The sequence below is a fragment of the Anopheles aquasalis genome, chromosome X, assembly GCF_943734665.1.
Source record: "Anopheles aquasalis chromosome X, idAnoAquaMG_Q_19, whole genome shotgun sequence".
Lineage (NCBI taxonomy): Eukaryota > Metazoa > Arthropoda > Insecta > Diptera > Culicidae > Anopheles > Anopheles aquasalis.
Genome location: NC_064876.1, coordinates 7600343 through 7622870, shown reverse-complemented (window position 1 = coordinate 7622870; position 22528 = coordinate 7600343). Strand labels below are relative to the sequence as shown.

General features: G+C 47.4%; 3 protein-coding genes and 1 long non-coding RNA gene across 8 annotated transcripts in view; 3 read left to right on the top strand and 1 right to left on the bottom strand.

Annotated features, from left to right (window-relative positions):
- Positions 1-5627, top strand: part of LOC126570783 (cytochrome P450 307a1) — a 6134-nt gene extending 507 nt beyond the window's left edge. Inside the window, exons 1-2 of the mRNA XM_050228776.1 lie at positions 1-44; positions 3715-5627. The exon at positions 1-44 is cut by the window's left edge and continues 507 nt beyond it. Of these exons, the coding sequence (XP_050084733.1) occupies positions 1-44; positions 3715-4970 (1300 nt within the window). The 3' untranslated portion in view covers positions 4971-5627. The remainder of the gene's footprint in view (positions 45-3714) is intronic.
- Positions 5628-5999: 372 nt separating this feature from the next.
- Positions 6000-7437, bottom strand: LOC126571174 (uncharacterized). Of its 2 annotated transcripts, none has more exons than XM_050229492.1 (2): positions 6309-7437; positions 6000-6224 (listed from the first exon to the last, which is right to left on the bottom strand). In XM_050229492.1, the coding sequence occupies exons 1-2, from the start codon at positions 6713-6715 to the stop codon at positions 6083-6085; spliced, it is 549 nt and encodes a 182-aa protein (XP_050085449.1). In that variant the 5' UTR covers positions 6716-7437; the 3' UTR covers positions 6000-6082. The 2 variants fall into 2 exon arrangements, with proteins under 2 accessions (XP_050085449.1, XP_050085457.1); XM_050229500.1 differs by having other exon boundaries at positions 6000-6212.
- Positions 7438-9447: 2010 nt separating this feature from the next.
- On the top strand, positions 9448-10169 carry LOC126571264 (uncharacterized). Its single transcript, XR_007607872.1, has 2 exons — positions 9448-9856; positions 9942-10169. It is a non-coding gene; the product is annotated as an uncharacterized LOC126571264 (long non-coding RNA).
- Positions 10170-10476: 307 nt separating this feature from the next.
- On the top strand, positions 10477-21831 carry LOC126571035 (sesquipedalian-1). 4 transcript variants are annotated; one of them, XM_050229270.1, is made up of 4 exons: positions 10477-10946; positions 11064-11366; positions 17923-18311; positions 21684-21831. In XM_050229270.1, exons 1-4 carry the CDS (start codon positions 10745-10747, stop codon positions 21696-21698), a joined length of 909 nt encoding a protein of 302 aa, XP_050085227.1. In that variant the 5' UTR covers positions 10477-10744; the 3' UTR covers positions 21699-21831. The 4 variants fall into 4 exon arrangements, with proteins under 4 accessions (XP_050085227.1, XP_050085235.1, XP_050085210.1 ...); XM_050229278.1 differs by lacking the exon at positions 21684-21831 and having other exon boundaries at positions 10477-10683; positions 10803-10946; positions 17923-18935; XM_050229253.1 differs by lacking the exon at positions 21684-21831 and adding an exon at positions 18415-18935 and having other exon boundaries at positions 17923-18330.
- The last annotated feature ends 697 nt before the right edge of the window (positions 21832-22528 follow it).

Below are 22528 nucleotides of genomic sequence, written 5' to 3'. Positions count from 1 at the left end.
CTTCCTGCGCTTCCACAAGCTCTTCGGCGGTGATCGCAACAACTGTAAGTACCTAATAGTAGCCGGGCTCGTGGGCACTGGGCCGAGCGGCGGTATATGAAAAGTGAAAATTTCCCTTCCTTCCTCTCCTCCAACCTCTAGCCCTCTCGCTCTCTCTTCCTTTCTCTCTGGTACTGGCGCAACGCTGCGAATTGCGCCGCAAAACACCATAATGCAGGGCATAAGGCCGGTTCAACCTCATCTTGAGTTGGCGCCAGGGTCCGGCCAGACCAGGTTAGGCCACCCCTATGAGGCCAGGCCAGGCCGACTGGCCAGCCAGCAATCTGGGCCAGAGAAAGTGAAATCCTCTCCAAGCATCCTACCTCTTTCCCGTTCCTCCTTACGGTGCTCGAATGCTGCGCAAAAAAACACGCGCTCCACTCGCTTCTCTCTGTGGGCTCTGTGTAGGCCAGAGGCGCCCCTGGGACTCTGGCTGGCTGGCTTCGTTATCTTTTCTTTTGCTTCAACTACCACCACTACTACCACTACTACTACTGCTGCTGCTTCGTTTTCGTGGCCTGCTTTGGTGACGGCTTTGGGTTGGCCGTTTTCGATTTCCTTTCGGGCCGTGGTTTGTGAGCTCCTGATGCCTGACCTCACGGCCAGAGGCCGAGGACGAAGGGGGAAGCAACCGCCCCTCCCACTCCCCCACCCTTTCGTACATGAAATCCAACCCAACGCGCGATGCAAAAGCTGAAAACTTGCGTATTGGGGGTGAAGATAAAGAAACAGAAAAAAAGAGAAAAGGAAAAGGCACTGGCGCCGGGAAAGGAAGGAAGACGGCTGGCCCCGCCGGGAGTCCCCCACGGGCTGAGAGGGGTGCCTAGAAGAAGCGAAGGAAGGGAAGCGACTACTGGTTCCCCGTTTTTTTATGGAACGGCCCTGACAGTGCCTGGGTTTACTTCGCTTCAATGGGAATGTTGCGTTTTCCACCTAGCGCAGCAGACCACTGAGACCTAGATCTTTTACGCAACCCCGGACGGTGGAGATGCAACATGATGCAATATGTCTGTTTCACCGCCTAGACCAAACAACCAACCCTTGCGGGAGAGGTGGTTCCAGTTTCATATGAATGCCTAGGTGCCATAGGGGTGTTGTAGTGCCCGACGACGACGACGACATTGCAACACGTGATTAACGGGCAACGGCTAGAACGTTTTTTTCTGTTTTTTTTACCACAGACCACAGTTTTGGGTTTTTGGTTTTTTTACCAGCCAGGCCATTCAACTGCGCCCAAATGCTTTCGGCCGCGTCTTCAAAAGTGATTCCTTGCACGCAATTACACACAGGACCAGGGCCCCCCTACTTCGTACATTCCCATCACTAACTTTTTTCCCCAATAATTTTTTGGGCTGCGGAAATCTGAACCACGGGCTGGCGGGTTCCAGTGCTGTGCCAGGAGGAGGAAATCGCCAATCCGCCCAGATCAGCGCAATTTCAAGTGACAATCGATGCCCGACGATCGTCCGATCGATTGCTGAGCGATACGCCGGTAAGGCGCCAAACAGTTGGAGAGATGGAAGTCAGAAACATAAAACGCAGGTAGGCAGACACACCGTCTGCCAGAACAGAACCACCTCGGTCATCGGTGTTACACACGGCGTGACGGATCTGTGGCGATCGGTAGCAGGGAGTAGAGGTATAGCGGGTGTCTACCCCGCACTCAAGTCCAGTCCGCTCCAGCTGTTCGCTGCTGCTGCTGCAAGGTTCGCACTGATCTATCTCAACATCTCATCACCTAATTTGATTGCTCGCTCGTACGCTGGGTCTGCTCTCGCCGCTCTCTTGCACTACCCGAGACCCTTTTCTATAGGAATTACTTCAGGCTCCTCGAATCATCCCTTTTGTCATCCTAACAACCCTTCATTGTTCTTTCTGCCGTGTACGACAGCGCGCGCGTGCGAAAGAGAGAGAGAGAAAGAGAGAAAAAAGAGAGCCAAAATCGTCCGTCCAATTAAATCGAGCACGCCGATTGGCGCTACTCCATGGTTAAAGGATGGTCGCTAGCCCGCTGCAGCGGATGCATCACTTATTAAAGGGAAGGGGTATGAAGGAGGGTTGAATAGGTGTGCCTATTGATTGCCTTTTTCACTTCCGGTTTTCGATTCGGAGCCGACCAGCCAACCAACCAGCCAAGGCAATTAACGCTCACCTCGTCGCACTTCACCCTCATAACTTTTCTGTCCCCATTCCGCCCCCGCATCCCATAGTCTGTTTGTGGGGGTCCTGAACTTCCGACAAACGACGTACCACCAACGAGCTGCTGCTGTTGCTGCACAGCTGTTCTTGCGCTACGCAGACATTTTACAGCCTTGGTGACGAAGCAGCAGCAACACGATACGGTCTGCTTCTTTATGCGAAATTTATTCAGCATTAATACCCCCCCTAGAAGCTAATCCGCAGAGGCGCGTGCCACCATGGCCCATGGCTGAGGGCGATCGAAGTAGCGAGTTCGCTACGCGATAGACGGTAAGGCCACCGTCCGGCCGGCTTGAATCTGCGACAGTTGGTTAAAAGAAGGGGGGGGGGGGGGGCAGTGGGGTGCAGGCGGAGTTGCTATTACATAAATCCAAACCATCGACCGGGTACCAGATCGATCAAGGACAGCACGAACGAGCGAGTACGAGCCTAGTTTCTTGGCCGTGCCTTTGACCGGACTGGACCACGTTTCCGGATTATTAGCATTTCGCACTCCGTGCGTCGGGGTGCGTATGACGTAATTCGCTCCCTGCGTCTCCGTGATCTGGAAACCCCTCCACCCACCCCCCACCACTGAAGCCGGCCGCTATGACAGCAGCTGGCTTTTGGCTTTGTTTATTTTTTTTTCTGTGGCTTTGTTTTGTATTGTGGTGATGACAAGGAGCGATGACGCACATTGTTCACTACACCTCCTGCCCTTCCTATTCCCTTCCTTTTCTATCGTTCCCTCTCGTTTTCTCTCTTGCTTTGGTTGGGTAGGAGTTAAGTTGGAGTTGGAGTACGCTCAATACGCTACCCCACCCGGGTAACGCTACTGGCAAAGCATCGATCCACACCCCCGTTCAACACCCCCCCCCCCCGCCGTTGTACGGTGAAGGCCAAGGATATACGCGGTGAAGGCCAAGGATATATGCCAAAGTGCAAGCATGCGAGACAATTTGACGACAATCCGCTCCGTGCAGAGTGACGAGACTCCGTGCAGAGTGTTAATGAGGAGTGCGGTGTGTCCGGCCTTGGGTCCGACCGGATCGTTCCGAGTCTTCCCTTTCCCCCCACCTTTCTCTCTCTCTCTCTCTCTCTCTCTCTCTCTCTCTCTCTCTCTCACACACACACACACACACACACAGAACCACATTTATATACATACATAAATATATACCTACATAAATACTTACCATACACATGCAGTTCATCCGAAACCTTGGTCGTGGTTTTGGTGCGAGACCCTGGACGACGCCTTCGCCATCGTCGACGTCGCTCGGCAAGATACATTAATATTAACATACAGTTGTGTGCGGATTTTATCCGCACTTCCTGGAGCAAGGCGAGGAGGAATCACTGACAGCACCACCACCAATCGTATCTCTCCCTCGTCGTCGTTCGCGTGGTCGCGGCATTGACACAGTCCAGCCGTCCAAGCTGCGCAACCATAATCTCAACGGCTCGTTTCCTTTCCGTTTTTCCCGTTCTTTACAGCGCTGGCACTGTGCGACTGGTCGGCCCTGCAGCAGAAGCGCCGCAATCTGGCCCGCAAGCACTGCTCTCCGAGCGACGCATCAAGCTACTACCAGAAGATGAGTGACGTGGGCGTGATGGAGATGCACCGCTTCATGGACCAGCTGGACGAAGTGGTGATGCCTGGTGCCGACTTCAAGGTGAAGCCGCTGATCATGCAAGCCTGTGCGAACATGTTCAGCGAGTACATGTGCTCTGTCCGGTTTGACTACACCGACCGGGGCTTCATCGCGATGGTGCGCAACTTCGACGAGATCTTCTGGGAGATCAATCAGGGCTATGCGGTCGACTTCCTGCCGTGGCTCGCCCCGTTCTACCACAAGCACCTGAACAAGCTGGGCCGCTGGTCGGCCGAGATCCGGAACTTCATCCTCGAGCGGATCGTCAACGAGCGCGAGCAGACACTGGGTGATGAGGAGCCGGAGCGTGACTTTACCGATGCACTGCTGACGAGTCTGCGCGAGGATCCGTCGGTGACGCGCGACACCATCATGTACATGCTGGAGGACTTTCTCGGTGGGCACTCGGCGATCGGGAACCTGGTGATGTTGGCCCTTGGTTACATCGCCAAGCACCCGGAGGTTGGCGAGCGGATCCAGTCGGAAATTGATCGCATTACCGACTGTGACACCCGGAACGTGACGCTCTACGATACCGAGAGCATGCCGTACACGGTGGCGACCATCTTCGAGGTGTTGCGCTACTCGTCGTCCCCGATCGTGCCGCACGTCGCCACCGAGGACACGTGCATCGCTGGCTACGGTGTCACCAAGGGGACTGTCGTCTTCATCAACAACTACGAGCTGAACACGAGCGAAAAGTACTGGGCCGAGCCGAAGCGATTCGATCCGGCCCGGTTCATCGAGACGGCAACCCTCGCCCAGATCCGGACCGATCTCGGTGACTCGCCGACCGCCAAGCAGGACCTGAACAGCATAATCAAGACAAATGGCGTCAGCAGCGAGAACGAGCGGACGATCCGGATCAAGCGGGTGCGCAAGAACATTCCGCACTTTCTGCCCTTCAGCATCGGCAAGCGGACCTGCATCGGCCAGAACCTGGTGCGCGGTTTCAGCTTCATCATCATTGCCAACATACTGCAAAAGTACGACGTGCGCACGAACGATCTTGATCAGATCAAGATGTACCCGGCTTGTGTTGCCGTGCCGCCCGACACCTACTCGCTCGCCTTTAGCCAGCGCCAGCGTCAATGTTGACGCTCACCTGCGTCAGCGTCAGAGCGCCACATTGTACATAGTTGAATAGTCCTTCTCCATTATGATCATCCTGTCCCCTAAATCAATTAAGAGCTAAGACTGATATTCATCTTTACCCCTGTGAGATCGACTAGAGGAACTGTTTTGGGCGAGAAAAGAGGGCGAGCAAACGCGTAGCGCAACGCCGTGGAGCACATCTTGGGAAAGTTTAGTTTAGCAAAGCTTTTGACGAATACAACAGCGACAACGTCGGCGATACAGAAGAAGCACCCCATGAGCATTACGCCTTTACACGCTGCGTCCACACCGCACAGAATCTGGGCGCAGAATCTGCCGGTTTTTTTCTGTGTCTAACGTACACACTGCCCAGAATCTGAGCGTCATCTGTCAAATCGCATACATCACAGACCACTTTGACTGAACTGGTCTGTAACCGATTAGAACCGCAAGACGAAAATGACAGATGCGTCCGCGCATATATTTTCTGGGCCTACATACAATATCTCCAGATTCTATGCGGTGTGGACGCAGCGACACGAAAGGAAAGCGGTGTTTCATCGAATTCATTACGCGAGAAGTGATTATTTATGATTGAGTTTGAACGCAAATCGCATTTAAAGTGTTATTCGCAGCAACCGAGTGTGTAGCTGCGTCAACTGCCCGGTGGATCTTAAAAGATACGTGGATAGTTAAAAGAAGAACATCAATAAAGAATATAGACACATACATTTACCTCGATTTATTTCACTTGCTTTGGGGGGGCCTTACCATGTCCCAGTGTGCAGTGCAAAGGTTTTCTCACTATAGAAAAGTTGTTTCTAAGATGGGACTTGGTTGGTACTTGCATATAAGCGAGTCAATACAAATCGCCTTCCCCAGTCCCAACCGAGAAACAAAGGGCCCAGGCACCGAAGAACCAACTTTCGTGAAAACCGAACGCGAACCCGAACGCAACCCCCCTTCGTGTGCTCTCGTGTGCCCCCCCCCCCCCCCCCCCCCCAAATGAACTACGCTGCGATTGGTCGATGAGCCACCGCCCAATGGCGGTGGCGTTTATTTTTCTATTTCTTTTTGCTGACGTCACACGTATATGACGTCGTCATTTTGTGACGTCATTTTTCTGCGTTGCTGTTGGTGGTGGTGGCGTCGTACTCTTCACTGCTTGAAGGCGTCGTTGCGGTGGCGTGATCCGGGCTGCGATCGAGAACTTTCCTGCTCGGCCTGATGTTGGGTGCGCGTACGCTGATCACAATGCTCGGGTACATGCAGAAAAGGAAGAGAAAAATCCAAAAGTGTTAAACCTTTTGCAGTGCACCTTACAACGCCAGCTTGGCTTACCTTGCGTGTGGATTATCGTCAACACCTTGGTAACACTTTTCTGCACTTGCACTTTGCCCCCAGCGTACAGCGTGCGTCCCGGGACATAGAAAATTTCCGACTGCCTGCGATCGGGACTGAGCCGAATTTTGCTCGAGGTTGCTCCGTCTCTTTTTTCTATTCCTCTTCTTTTCGCGCTGCCGTTCGTCTTGAACACGCTCGCGTTCGCTTCGCCTTTCTGCCCTTGCCGCCTTCTCCCTCTCCGCGTAATTGCAACCCACAAGCTCGCGTTCATTTTCGTTCGCTCTTCCTCTCTTCGCACTCCGCTCTTCCTCCGCCGCAGCCGCGCTCCACAAACTGGCGCACGAAGCCCCCTCCCCCTCGCGGTTTCTTCCGCTCTTTCCCCCGCTGCCAACGAGCTGTTTCATAGTGAGCGTCGCGCTCGCCTCTTCCTCGTCCACGTCGCAGGCAGAGGGGGGTTCTTTCTCAGCCGCCGCACCTTCCTCCCGCTACGTGGCAGGCAGAAGGGAAACCGGATTGTTCACTGGGGGGTGTGCGTCCGAGCGGGTGGATCACGGATATTTTTTCCTGGGGCCGATCTCGTGAGAGATCTACCAATAAGTCACCCTTGCGCGAACAGTTTGCGTGTAACAGCGTTTTCCGTTATCCCTAATGGTACTTCTAGATTCCGTTCCCGTTGATTATGTGTTACAATCGTTCCATGTAGTCTTTCAGTGGCCAAGCCATACAGTGTGCTTTGCCGTGGTCAAGCTTTGCTGGTGGAGATCGTGGTTTTGATTGATGCCATGTACGATCCTTGACATGCCAGTGTGGCATTCTGAGGTTGAGAGCTCAGTCTACGATGGGCCGCCAATAAAGACGGACGTGAGATATGGTGTACGGAGACCCAAGATATCACTCAGCACAGCACTCTCAGTTACGCATATTTTTATTGATATGCATACCCATTGATTTCAAATTGGTAAAATTGTGCACCGTGTTATTGTTCGTTTAAAGTGCTCCGCCACAAAGTTTGGTTCCGATTGCATCGACGAAATACAACCACATCGGCAGGTTAGTATGATTTCTCTCAATAAAAAATCGGTTTGCATTAAGGCCTCCACAAATCAAGCGCGTAACGCTGCGTACGTTGCGGAGCGTAGCTGTCAAACGGTGGTGGAATGTATGAGATTGCACTGGGCCCTGCATACCAAGCACGTAAACGCTCGTTCGTAACGGAGCGCAACGCTGCGGAGAAATGTATGAATTTACGTACGCTCCGCAACGTACGCAGCGTTACGTGCTCGGTTTGTAGAGGTCTTTAATCGCGTTCTCTCGTATAATTCCAGCCGCGACACCGACCCACTGCTCCCTCACGGCCATGACCAGGCATGGGGTAAACATGCACTACTAACACGCACTCCTATTTTTTGGCACTGCACCGCTCTAGCACCGTGTTCGTGTTCGTTCTCGCGTGCTTTGAACTTCGGTTCGAGTGTTTTGCACTTCGGGTGACACGCGAGCCGAGTGTTTTCCGGAGATTTTAAAACACGCGAGCCCGAACCAATTTTTGTTTGCTTCAAGTTCGAACACTAAAGAATGGAGCTCTTAATATTTGGCCGCATTTTTTTACTAACTGTAATGCTCCAATAGTTGCTTTGCTACTCTGTTATAAGTTACAAGCTATGGTCCGCTCCTAGCACATTTTCCTATAGGGGGAGGGGCCAATTCGAACCAAATATTGAACAAAGGCAATATGATCGTATCATCCCCACAGACATTTCTTATACAAATTCGGGCATTTTTGTATGGGATTTGTCCACCGCGATGATAACGCTAAGCGCAAGGAATTTCATCCGGCATATAATAACGGATAATCCTGTGCGCTTCAGCGCATCAGCAGCGCACCTCGTATCCTGAACATAACACACCACGCATCAGACATCCTACAAGCATCTACCTGCGCACCATCGTCAGCTCGGCGTGCTCTTGCGATCGGAAACACTCGGCTTCAGTGTTTTCCGAAACACGAACACGGTGCGAAGAGAGAGAGAGCAAAACACGCACACAAAGCGAGCGAGGGAAAAAGAAAGAATGGGACACAACACACAAAATACGGGCACAACACAAAAGACGGGCGGGAAGAGAGAGCCCCCCTTGCCATTTTTTTTTTGCTCAAACCACACACGCACTTGCATACGAGCACACGAGCCACAAGCAACTTCGTATTAGCTGGATTAGCTTGTTTTCCGAAGCAGCTTCGTACCTGCCACAACTGTGCCACAAAAACCTCCAGCCCCACTGGTGAGATCGGAATTTGCGGCACTGCTCGGCTCTTTTCCGAAGCACTGCTCGGCTCGAGATTTGCTCGAATTATGGTCACTTCTTCCTCCCCGTCTTGATTCATCATATCGTTCACGTCCTCCGGTTTCTGCTTCTTAGAATCCTTCGATTTCTCGATGACTTGTTCTTGGTCCTCCTCGCCGGACTGCTTCTGATCTCTTTCCGCACCCTTCACATCGTTGAGGCGCTTGATCACTCGATCAATCAACCCTGTTGACAGACTTTTTGTCAAGCAGTAGATTTTTTTCTTTCGAGTACATGCTATCTCTTGTATTTCACTCCTACGGTTTGTTTTGATGCTGTCTCACCATTCACTCGATCGCTCACGAGCGCTGCGTGTTCGGATACGGCCCGTGCGCGTGTGTTTGTGTAAGGACACGGCGAACGAAAGAGGAAGGTGAAAATTTCTGCTAAGTCCTGGATCCAACATGGCGTCAGTTGAAAACGACGCGCAAGAGGCAGGATGTGCTGCGCTCGTGCATCCGAAAATTTTGAAGAAAATAGCTAGTTTTGCTGTGAATTTGCATCATTCGTTTGTGCTACGGAGCATCTAAACTCGTGGACATTGTGTGTGGGCATGCGCGACAACGGAAAATGGTAAGAAATTGAAAAATATTTTGTTGATCAAATCTGATCATGATCATTCATGCTGTCTATTTTCAGCAGCATCCTGGCAGCATCCTGTTTCGTGTTTTCGATCGGTGAAAAGAGTTATAAATAAAATGGGTGAAATTGAAATTATGCTTTTGCGTGCTTTATGTTGATCCGAGATATCCTAGGGGGCGGGGCTACAGGGCACAGGGGAACGGCCAGGCACACACACCATCGCAAAAATGCGTAGAAAATTGCACCAATACATGCGCAAAAGCAGCAAGATTTCCTTCCGGTTAAGATCCGAATAGACATTATTCGGAGAAATTGAGTGGCGGGTGAGCGAATTTTCCGAGCGGGGCGAGCTTGTGGGTTGCAATTACGCGGAGCGGGAAGGCCGGCAAGGGCAGAAGGACGAAGCGAACGCGAGCGTGTTCAAGACGGACGGTAGCGCGAAAGGAAGAGGAATAGAAAAAAGAGACGGAGCAACCTCGAGCAAAATTCGGTCCCGATCGCGGCCAGTCGGAAATTTTTTAAGTCCCTGGACGCACGCTCTCCGCTGGCGGCAAAGTGCAAGTGCAGAAAAGTGTTAGAAAAGTGATTACTGTAGGCGTTGACTGCAATGCGCGCGCAAGGTAAGCAAAGCTGGCGTTGTAAGATGCAATGCAAAAGGGTTTAACATTTCTCGATTGTTCTCGTTTTGTTTCGCATGTACCCAAGCACCCAACATCAGGCCGAGCAGGAACGCTCTTGATCGCAGCCCGGATCACGCCACCACCACGACGACATCAAGCAGCGAAGAGTACGACGCCACCACCACCAACAGCAACGCAGAGAAATGACGTCACAAAATGATGACGTCATACATGTGGGACGTCAGCAAGAAGGGGCAAATCGAGAAATAGAAAAACAAACGCCACCGCCATTGCGCTATGGCTGATCGACCAATCACAGCGTAGTTCATTTTGGGTGAGCAGAGTACAAGAAAGAAAGAAAGAAAGGGGGCTATAGGAGAGAGGGAGATAACCATAGGCCACGCCTCCGAATGGCTCTGGTCTCCGTTGTATGTGGCCTTTCTGGTCCCGCTCTGGTCCTTCGGGTTATTTGCCATAAGGTCGCTGTTCCGGGGACCAGCGCGGGACCACAGCGGGACCAGAGATTTCTATAGTGAGAATTCTTCTCACTGTTCTCTGGGTGGGGCCAACTGAGCTCGCCATTAAACATAAACAGAGGGAAGTAAAGCCCGCGCCGCACCCAAGGAATCAACATCCAGGAGGGCTGGGCTACCTCGAAACGAGCGTTGCGTGGCTATCGACAGCAGGATAACAAAGGAAGTGGTCTGGAAAGGAGTGACAACTACGGTCTGCTAGGGAGCACGAATACACAACAATCCATTGGACTCGGCGCTAAGGATCAAATACCATGGATGCAATCGCATCCTTGTGAACGCCAAGTCTATTTGGTGAGTATCGTGTAGCAACCAGTCGGCAGCAGGCAGGGCTGCTTCTCTAACAACCGGCAGGATGAAAATCAACGAGAAGAGCTTGTGTCTATTCGCTACAACGCCCCCGGTCGACCTAGAAGGGTGGATGAACAAGCGGGGCGAGTTGAACAAGAGCTGGCAACGCCGCTGGTTTGTGCTCAAGGGCAACCTACTGTTTTACTTCGAGAAGCGGGGAGACAAGGAACCGCTCGGCATGATCATCCTCGAGGGCTGCACCGTGGGTAAGTGTCTGCTATGTACCTGTGCATACATGTCTCTTTTTGAGGTACAGTGAGGAGCCAGGGGCGGCGATGATCGCGATTTCCTAATCAAATACTCGTCTAATCACACACACGCAGAACTGGCCGAGGAAGGCGAGCAGTACTGCTTCCAGATCATATTTCACGGTCCCAACAACCGCACTTACTACCTGAGCACGGAATCGCAACCGGTCATGGAGCAGTGGATGAAGGCGCTCACCTGCGCCGGCTACGACTACATGAAGCTGATGGTGGCCGAGCTGCAGCGGCAGCTGGAAGAGATCGAAGAACAGTGCAAAGAAAAGCAGCTGGATGTGGCAGCGGTTCTTTCATCGTCCAAAGAACCGCCGCCAAGACGCCAGAATCCGTTCAACAAATCGTGCATCACGGAACCACACTCAGGTACGGCGTCCAGTTTCTTATTGCCATTTTATATCGCTTGCTCCCGTGCTCACCTTACTAAGCAACGAAACAACTAGTCTCCCTTGTGTCATGATCAAGTAGATTGTTAAATCGGTGTGCAAGTAAGCATCAGCCGTTATTTTTGCAAGGTATGTTTCCTTTTCTTTCATATTTTCTTGAAAATTATACCCATCGTCCAGAGATGTTTCGATGCGAAAGGAGCTGCTGATCGGTCTTGGACTATGTCTGTGTCATGGTCATGCTGAGAGATTTCATGGGAAATTCCGGAATTCTTTCCATTTCATGCGAATTCGTAGGATTTCCAATACTTATTGCTTTTGAATCATTCATCAACACATCCGCTAGCATTAGAGCACTCCTATAATTGAAGTCTACTTCCTATGTATTGGTTTTTTTAGAGGGGGTTTTATGTGTTCGAATTAAGCGTTCTAGTCCGCCAGTACACTTAATGAACAAACGGCCGATATTTATTTGCAGACCTAGTATTAGAATCAGTTTAATTTACTCCAAATTCATTTTTCTTTTTGCTGAGACTTTACGGACTGGGCCGTATTCATTACCGCTCCTCTACACGATAGCGCAAGTCGCGAGAGACCTGCGTTTTGATAGACGCGAGAGATCTGCACCAGCGGGACAAATCTATCAGAACTCTCAGCCAAACGTCATTCGGTACATACGCGGTATGCGGCCAACCGGGTTACCAGCTAATTTCGAAATGTTTTTCGAACCCTTTCAAAACATCAGTTCCTACACGGGTTACAGGGCCTATAGACGGTAAAACGATTCTCGGGCTTAAGAATTTGCTCAATTAAGCCGAGACTGGCTCGAGAATCGCTGTGCTGTCAAAATAACAGGCAATGACAGACAGTTTGACAGCTCGCTAAGCTGAATCTAACAGCACCTCTAGACGGTGAAACGATTCTCAGGTTCAAGAATTTGCTCAAATTTGCTGAGAATGGCCCGAGAATGGCCCGAGAATCGGTTTGCTGTCAAAATAACAGGCAATGACAGATAGTTTGACAGGTAGCTCAGCTGAGCCTCAGGCTCGCTGTATTCTCAGTTTCTACACGGGCGAAAGCATTCTCGGTTCGGATTTGTATGGATTTGACAGTCTCAATTCTCACAGTGCACCTAAACGGTGAAACGATTCTCAGGTTCAAGAATTTGCTCAATTTTGCTGAGAATGGCCCGAGCCTGGCCCGCGAATGGGTTTGCTGTCAAAATAACAGGCAATGACAGATAGTTTGACAGTTAAGCTCAGCTGTAGCTGTCTCAATTCTCATTCTCTTCTCATTCTCGGCAATTCTCGCTCTCGTCTAGGTGCACTGTCAGTCTCTTCTCATTCTCGGTAAATTCTCGCACCGTCTAGAGGCGCTGTAAGTCTAGCTTTATTCTCTGTTTCTACACGGGCGAAAGCATTCTCGATTCGGACAGTCTCAATTCTCAGTCTCTTCTCAGTCTCGGGCAATTCTCGCTCTCGTCTAGAGGCGCTGTTAGAGAGTCTCTCGCGTTGATTTGTATAGAACGCACATCTCTCAATCTATCAAAACGCAGGTTTCTCGCGACTTGCGCTGTCGTGTAGAAGAGGAGAAAAGGAGAGGTGGAAAGGAGGAGATGATAGGACACAAAGAATAGAGGGAACAGGCATTTCCTCCTGTCCCTGGAACCCTTATAGCGGGGGACTCGGTGTTTAAACCTATCTTAAGCCTAATTATGAGTTAAAGCCAGAGCAGCTGGCCACGCGATCTACTAACAGTGCTCGAACACGAACGGTGGGGGAAATTTTAGTGGCTCAACCCCAAGGGCGGTGCTCCATCCAGTGGCCGTTCGTCGATCGCCGGGTGTAAGGTTGCTGCGTGGTCATGACCCAATGTCTTAAGCGGCCCATAGACGATCAACTTTATTTGTCAACTCTTGCATGCAAGTCGATTGACACCAATATATTTATCGTGTGTGGGCTATTTGAAGCTTGTGTCAAAAAAGTTGAAGATTTTCAGCCAGCTGAAAATATATTGATGAGGCTGAATAATGGCGTCGTCTGTGGGTCACATTAACGAACACGATGCGTCTGTGGCCCTGATTGATGAAACATTAAGGACTAGGCCAATTTATGCCCACATATGAGCAATAAAAATAAAATGACAGTTCGACGCAATTCTTGCATCCGAAACATTGACAAATAAAGTTGATCGTCTATGGGCCGCTTTAAGCGGCCCATAGACGATCAACTTTATTTGTCAACTCTTGCATGCAAGTCGATTGACACCAATATATTTATCGTGTGTGGGCTATTTGAAGCTGAATTTGAAGAAAGCTGCAAATATATTGATGAGGCTGAATATTGGCATCGTCTGTGGGCCACAGCGACGAAAACGATGCGCCTGTGGCCCTGATTGATGAAACATTAAGGATTAGTCGAATGTTGCCTAAATACGAGGAATAAAAATAAAATGACAGTGTGATGCAATTGTTGCATTAAAACATTGACAAATAAAATTGATCGTCTATGGGCAGCTTTAAGGCGGCCATCCACGGTCAAGCACCCAGTTCGCAGTGAGAAGGTCTTCTCACTATAGAAATCTCTGGTCCTGCTGCGGTCCTGCGCTGGTCCCTGGAACAATGACCTTATGGCAAATAACCTGGGGGACCAGAGCAGGACCAAAAAGGCCACCTACAACGAAGACCAGAGCCATTCGGAGGCGTGGCCTATGGTTATCTCCCTCTCTCCTATAGCCCCCTTTCTTTCTTTTTTCCCGCCGCCATAATGCAAATTAAAATGCAAGTGTGTGCGTTACAGTAAGCCACCACTTATACCGTGGCATTTATTCTTTGTTTTTTACACTCTTCACTTTCGCGACACTTTACTGCGTTTTGCATCCATCCGCTGCCATTTCGTGCGTGATTCCGTGATGCGTGCGTGATCCGCCGCGATATCATCATGCGTGGAGGCGTAAGGGGCTGGCTTCCAGTTCGTTTCGTCGTCATCACCCCGGGCTGATGTTGGATGCGCGGGCACCAATCGTTGACACGGTTTTTTCCATCGATGTAGAATGCTCGGGCACATGTCGAAGAGGAAGAGAACATTTCAAAATTGTTAGATCACTTGCATTATATGCATTATGTTTAGTTAACTTACCTTGCATGTACACAGATGATGACAAAATCACTTTACAGTGCACCTAGACGAGAGCGAGAATTGCCGAGAATGAGAAGAGAATGAGAATTGAGACTTTCAAATCCATACAAATCCGAACCGAGAATGCTTTCGCCCGTGTAGGAATTGAGAATACAGCGAGCCTGAGGCTCAGCTGAGCTACCTGTCAAACTATCTGTCATTGCCTGTTATTTTGACAGCAAACCGATTCTCGGGCCATTCTCGGGCCATTCTCAGCAAATTTGAGCAAATTCTTGAACCTGAGAATCGTTTCACCGTTTAGGTGCACTGTTACAAACGGCAAACACTTGAACGTACTTCCACTGCGTCCGCGAAAAGCGTGCGTCCCGGGAAAAATTTCGACTGCCCGTGATCGGGACTTAACCGAATTTTGCTCGAGGATGCTCCGTCTCTTTTTTCTATTCTTCTTCCTTTCGCGCTGCCGTCCGTCTTGAACACGCTCGCGTTCGTTTCGCCCTTCTGCCCTTGCCGGCCTTCCCGTTCCGCGTAATTGCAACCCACAAGCTCGCGTTCGTTTTCGTACTCTCTTCCTCTCTTCACATTCCGCCCTTCCTCCGCCGCAGCCGCGCTCCACAAACTCGCGCGCGAAACCCCCTCCCCCTCGCCGTTTCTTCCGCTCTTTCACCCGCTGCCTACGAGCGGTTTCATAGTGAGCGTCGCGCTCGCCTCGTCCCCGTCGCAGGCAGCGGGGGGTTCTTACTCAGCCGCCGCAGCCTTCCTCCCGCTACGTCGCAGGCAGAGGGGAAGCCGGAAACCTTCTCGCTGCTAACTGGGTAGACGTTCCATTTTATTTTTCAATACTTGCATGCAAGTTGATTGACACCAATATATTAGGTTGGGTAATAAGTCTTTTCGTATTTTGGCAATAGATGTGTTTGGAGCCGCCTATCTCCACCGTTATAAATCACATTATGTCATATCATACCACGTAGCATAACGATGGTTCGCTCGCTTCCGTTCTGCAAATTTTGATGTGAAAGATGCACCTCGCTCTGGTCGACCTATCGTTGCCAAAGTCGATGAAATTATTGAAGGATAGACCAGGATCGTCACATAAGCAGCCATTAATAGGAACTAAACCTTCACTATAAAACGGTTTTGAGCCATTTAAAAAAGGGTGGCTACAAAAAATAGCTCGATGGTTCGGTGGGATTGAAGTGGAATCATTCATTATTAGCTTCTCTAGCCTGGTCAAACTATTGATTCTAGACTTTACCGTGACCAATTGATGAGATTGAAGCAAGCAATCGAGGAAAAACGGTCAGAATTGGTCAACAGAAAGGGCATCGTCTTCCACCATGACAACGATAGACAACACACATCTTTGATGACTCGGAAAAAACTGAGAGTGCTTGGCTGTGAAGTTTTGATGCATCCTCCATATAGCCCAGACCTTGCACCATCGGATTACCACTTGTTTCGTTCCATGCAAAACTCCCTGAGTGGAGTACCGCTACCTTCAAGAGAAGCATGTGCAAACTTCGTGTCCCAGTTTTTTAACGATAAACCACGGAGTTTTTATACTAAAGGAATAATGTCTTCAGCCGAAAAATGGCAAAAGGTGGTTAACCAAAATGGATCGTATTTGATTGTATAAAGTTGCTCAAAACTAAAAATATATCCCTTTGAAGTTTTACTCAAAATACGAAAAGACTTGTTGCGAATTGGGGTACCCCTCTATCGGCTCCAAACAAAACAAACAAACGTTTGACAGTTGAGTAGTAGTTGAGGTAGCCTGAGATAGAGGACGCCGTCAGACACCAGGAGAAGGAGAATAGAGAGAGAAAAAAGGGCAGGATTTGGTGCGAAGACCAGACGAAATCACCGCGCCGAAACGAGTAGACGAATTTTTTATTCGCTCGTATTTTGGATTTTTTCGCGCACTACTAAGCGAACAAAATATACTCTGAAATCGGATGCGACGTCTCTGATTATTTTCAACAAGACTTATTACCCAACCTAATATTTATCGTGTGTGGGCTACATTGAAGCTTGTGACAAAAAAGTTGAAGATTTTCAGCCAGCTGAAAATATATTGATTAGGCTGAATAATGGCGTCGTCTGTGAGCCACATTGACGAACACGATGCGTCTGTGGCCCTGATTTATGAAACATTAACCCTCATCCGCAATCCCGGGTCTGGCCAGACCTCTGTTTTAACTCATTTCTAATCAACATAGAGACCTGAGTTTACGGGTACCGTCCTAGAATTTTATTTTCTATGGAATTATCTTTTAGTTATTATATTTAAGTGTTGGCAAAAGGACGAAAAAAGGACTTTTTAAAAATACACTCGTATGCAATATCTTGTCGTCTCGGCTTGTATGCTCGAAAACTCGTATGAATTTTGTATGCAAACACATGTAAAAGCATACGGGTCTGGCCAGACCCGGGACTGCGGATTAAGGTTTTAAAATAGGGCTGCGGATGAGGGTTAAGGACTAGGCCAATTTATGCCCACATATGAGCAATAAAAATAAAATGACAGTTCGACGCTACGGCTGCTGGGAAGCAAAACAATTGTAAAGCTCCCAGGGGCTGAGAGTGAGGGAAGCGGGGCCATATTTTGCTGAAAAATACGGGCTCGCCCCGACTGAATGAGAAAACAGTTCGACGCAATTCTTGCATCCAAAACATTGATAAATAAAATTGAGCATCTATGGGCCGCTTTAGTATTTGTCGCTTGTTTAACGACAATGTTTTTGGGATCCGACGCGCAGAGGCACTCTGGCGCCGGTCTCCAAATTTAAATTAACACTTCGAATTAATGTACTACAACGTAATCGCTAATTATGTTGCCCGATAAGTAATGTTGGATAAACGCATGAATTAATGTACGAGTCCATGTGTTTCTGGAATTTTTTTGTTACATGGTGAACAAGAGTCTCGTCAATTGCTCATTACCGGTGCCTTAATGTAACCTTTGTTTTTGAGTGCTTCATCAGTTTTCGTCATCCATTGTTGCCAAGGATTGGTGCAAGAAAACGCTTTAAAGTGAAAATAACCCGTTTATCTGTCTCGGTCGGTCTCTGACACGGAAAAGGTTTGATGAGCAGATGTCCTTGGTCTATCGTTAGTGCTTTATAATTCTATGCTTTTTGTTGCACACCTGACATTTGCTTTTGATGCTCTAGACGGGACACAGTTTTGGCTTATTGACAAACTTTAGCTCTCTTGTAAGCAGCGCCAACTCCTTTAAGCGTACTATCAGACGGTTCGGCCTGTTCTGTGCGGCCGAAAATCGCCAAAATCATCACCCGTCATCAGCGTCTTCGTGCAGCGCACACTTACAGGACTGCCGATGAGAAGCGATCCTCGATGCTGATTCGCTCCCTACGGGGACCACTATCACACATTTAGTTTCAGAAACCACGGCACCACCCCTATCCAGTAGCGCAACCCAATCCACCGCACCGTGGGATGACGAGAAGCGTACGGTGGTCTCGAGCGATGCAATGGAACCACGTGCCAAGCCAAGGAATCGCTCTCTGGCCGACTCCAACGAGCTCAACATGACAGCCCCGAAGAGCAATGGCGGATCCGTCGATCGTACGGATGGTATTAACTATGTGGCCGCGCCCGACAGCAAAGAGGCACTGAACGGGGCGAGTTGCTATTCCTTTGAAGCGATGCACTCGACGTTAGGAATTCCAGTATTGGCAGATTTGAGCAAATGGAACGAAAGTGTGCTGCAGGCGAGTCCAAGCACGATGACGACGATGACGACGCCCGCAGCAATTAGTGTAGCGGTAACTAACGAATCGTAACGTGAGAGATCGTAACATGCGTCATCGCTTTTGAAAATCGCAAAAACAATTGTTCTATGATTCATTCATGATTCCATGATTCCAGTTTATGATTCACTTTGTCGGCGAAACTAACGATACTTGAATACTTCCGCGTCACGGAACGACAGCAGCAGACGAGCAACCCGTACGAGATACACCCGTACGAGGAAACATAACAGAGCCAGCGTAACAGAGCCAGATAACAGAGCCAGCATTCCTGTTATTGCATTTGGAACAAGGATCTTTATAGATTAGCTTTATTGTTTTACCTCGACCTCCTTTTCGGGGTACTGTAGGGGTATTCACTGGCTTGTTGAAATGTGAGAAGAAAAAACAAAAGAAAATCATTTCATTCTTCCTTCTATACCTAGGATCCCAACTGGACCGCTGCTGTCCTGGAAACGGATCCCCCAGAACGACTCGTTACGTTTTCCTTGTTGCGCGTAGAAAGCCAGATGAATCATTGGCTAATACTTCATGTGTTTGCGAGTTCTGATTGTTTAGTCTTTTGTTTAGTTTGTTTTTTCCTCTTCTACTACAGTATTGGTCGATAAAATAGCAGCGCTAGTACGTTACGCAAACTTACGCCCTGCACTCGCTCAAATTTGTTTTAATCCAACCTTAAAGCATGTTTTAGGAGTATTGGAATCTGGAGAAGCCTTTTTAGCTTTATTTTCGATTACGTATCGTGTTGGCTTTAAAATATAACCACAAATTGCTCATACCAGCTAAATTAGGTTGGTCGATAAAATACCAGCGCTAACAAATTCAACAAATTCAAATGGAAAAAAATATTTTAAAATCTGTTTCTGGGTCAGATTTCTTTGGATTTTCTTATAATTACTCATATTTGGCTTTGGTAGTTCTTAGGATTACACAGGGTGTTTGTTGTCCTTGATAACCTTTGGACATCTTTATTATGTTATTCAATTTCCTATTTTGGGGGGAATTGATTGGTATTTCAGACCAAGCAGCGTTTACCATAGCCCACATTTTCTTCAAAATGTTCAGTACTGCATTCTTAATGTCAGGGATAAAAAAATCGACCGATTTAGGACGAGGACGAACATAGACCATTCGATTTCCCTGTCGTTAAATTTTACCTTTGAACAGTTACTGGTGTTTTGGGGTCATTATTTGCATTTTAAAAAAACATTTTTAGGCATTTTGTATTCAACTCTTGAGAACATACACGTTTTACATGCTACCGATGTAATTTGATACATCTATGGCCTCTGCGATACGATGAATGGGGTATACGCTGTAGTGTAAAGCCGGCGATACATGAAGCGTAAACTCAAGCGTAAATATAAAATTAATTTACACTTGAACACGTTTACATGACCGGGTTGAGACGTGTAATCCGAATTACACTGAACTTTAATCGACTTTTGTGAGAAAAATAAGATCTGTTTTCCGAAGAAAAAGATTAAAAACGCTAGTAATGATCACTCACTATTAATGCAAACCACAAACAGGAAATATAATGAGGCAAATCGCTTGCAAACAGCGTTTACGCTAGGATTTATGCTCCGTGGACTTATAATCTTTTTTACACCGTGTAAACGGCAAATGTAATCTTTTTGGCATTACACTCTGAGTTTACGCTAGAGTTTACGCTTCATGTATTCCCGGCTTTAAGCGATTTGCCTCTCTATATTTCCTGTTTGTGGTTTGCATTAATAGTGAGTGATCATTACTAGCGTTTTTAATCTTTTTCTTCGGAAAAAAGATCCTATTTTTCTCACAAAAGTCGATTAAAGTTCTGTGTAATTCGGATTACACGTCTCAACCCGGCCATGTAAACATGTTCAAGTGTAAATTAATTTTATATTTACGCTTGAGTTTACGCTTCATGTATCCCCGGCTTAAAGCCGGGGATACATGAAGCGTAAACTCCCGTATAAACTCAGAGTGTAATGCCAAAAAGATTATACTTATGTCAAAAAGATTATAGGCCCGCTGAGTGTAAATCCGAGCGTAAAAGCAAGCGTAAACACAGCACCAACATGAAGCGTAGCGTTGTGAAGAATTGAATGTCCTACAATCGCTAATACAGCAACTAACATCTTAAAATATTGAAAAAGATGTTCAGAAATCAACTTATCTCGTCGATTTATATTTTTTGTGGTCAGAAACACATGTAATTGATATAATAGCATAGTGTAATTGCAGGTGCCCAAATGTAATTGCATTTGACGTTTCGGTATAAACTTTTATGCGATTATGCCTGCCACACGAAGCGTAAACTTTTTGGCATTACATTCTGAGTTTATAGGAGAGTTTACGCTTCATGTATCGCCGGCTTAAGAAACAACTCCCAATCGCATTTTACGACATTGCTTCTGTCTGTTCATATTATATTTCTCTATTCCTTAATGGATCAAAATATGAAGGCCAGACCATAATGTAACCGATCGGGAGGAATCTGTAGTTTTATCTATAATTTTTGGCTTGATGTTCTAGTGACCTATTAACTAAATACAACGTTTTCTTAGTTTTAATGTGATGTTTAAGAGATTTAATGCTCTTTTCTCTCCACTAAAAAGAATGTCGTTCGTTCTTCGTCGATCGGTCTACCTATCCATCAGTTTGAGGGATGTTTTTGCCGCTTTTGAACACACTCTGAATCCGTATTTCCACTTTAGAACATAGGATACATTCTTAGCAAATCATCATGCGATCAAATGTACTTTGTGGTATTTTTCCTTTTGTTGGTTTTCACACGTTTGAGGCCATACCATCTTGATACCAACAATCCTTTAAATAACCCAACTCATTGAAAATTAAACGTGTGTCCGCTCCTACAAACTACTATAAAAACACACAAATCTTTTGCATATTACACCATTATTACGCTGGTTTATTTAAAAGCTCATATTACTTTAAAAACAAATTCGTTTATAAGCGCTGCTATTTTATCGACCAACCTGATTTAGCTGGTATGAGCAATTTATGGTTATATTTTAAAGCCAACACGATACGTAATCGAAAATAAAACTAGAAAGGCTTCTCCAGATTCCAATACTCAAAAAAAAAGCTTTAAAGTTGGATTAAAACCAAATTTGAGCGAGTACAGGGCATAAGTTTGCGTAACGTACTAGCGCTGCTATTTTATCGACCGATACTGTATCTCTCCTAATCATATTCCGCTCTCACACTTATTTCATTCTAACACTTTTTCCTTCTGCTAACCAAACATCAACTAAACATACGGCTCGTCCGTCCTTATATATGTTAAAAAAAACCAAATATCAACTATAGCGCAGATGTGTTAGCTAGTAGCTTCTTTATCATTTTTTTATTATCACTTTCTTCCACTCATTTTTTCAGTCAACTATCTTCTGAATAGGAAGCCTCTAGAGTCGCATCTCTAAGCCCTGCAGCGTTTGTGGGCAACAATAAGGCGAGGTACAAGAGGCAGATATTTCCTTCTGCGCAATAGAAACAGTCCCATCCGAAGGTTTTCCGTTGTTTGTAAATCCCAAACACGTGTCGAAACGGAAACCAGGCCTATAATTCAGGGAAGGTTTGGCCACTTCAATAGAGTGTAGCCATTTCACCCGAAAAAGGAGGCGACTATTTGCTGGAGGGGCGCGGCTGTTAGGAGAGCTAGCAATTTTGTTTATTGACCGTTCATTGTTAGTATATACTTTAAGTAACTAGCAGTAGCCAAACATAACGTCATAGTGCCAAAATTCTATAGCCGGGGATAAATAAAGCGTAAACTCTAGTGTAAACTCAAAGTGAAATGCCAAATATTATGCTTATGGCAAAAAGCTTATATACGCGGAGCGTAAAACCGAGCTTAAAAGCAAGCGTAAACTCAACACCAACGAGAAGCGTAGCGTTATCATGAGTTGAATGTTCTATAATCGCTAATATACAGCCACACGAAGCGTAAACTTGTTGGCATTACATTCTGAGATTACGCTAAGGTAGGAATACACGAAGCGTAAACTCTCGTATAAACTCAGAGTGTAATGCCAAAAAGATTATACTTATGTCAAAAAGATTATAGACCGGCGGAGCGTAAATCCGAGCGTAAAAGCAAGCGTAAACACAGCACCAACATGAAGCGTAGCGTTATGATGAATTGAATGTTCTACAATCGCTAATATACAGTAAAAACATCTTAAAATATATAAAAAGATGTTCAGAAATCAACTTATCTCGTC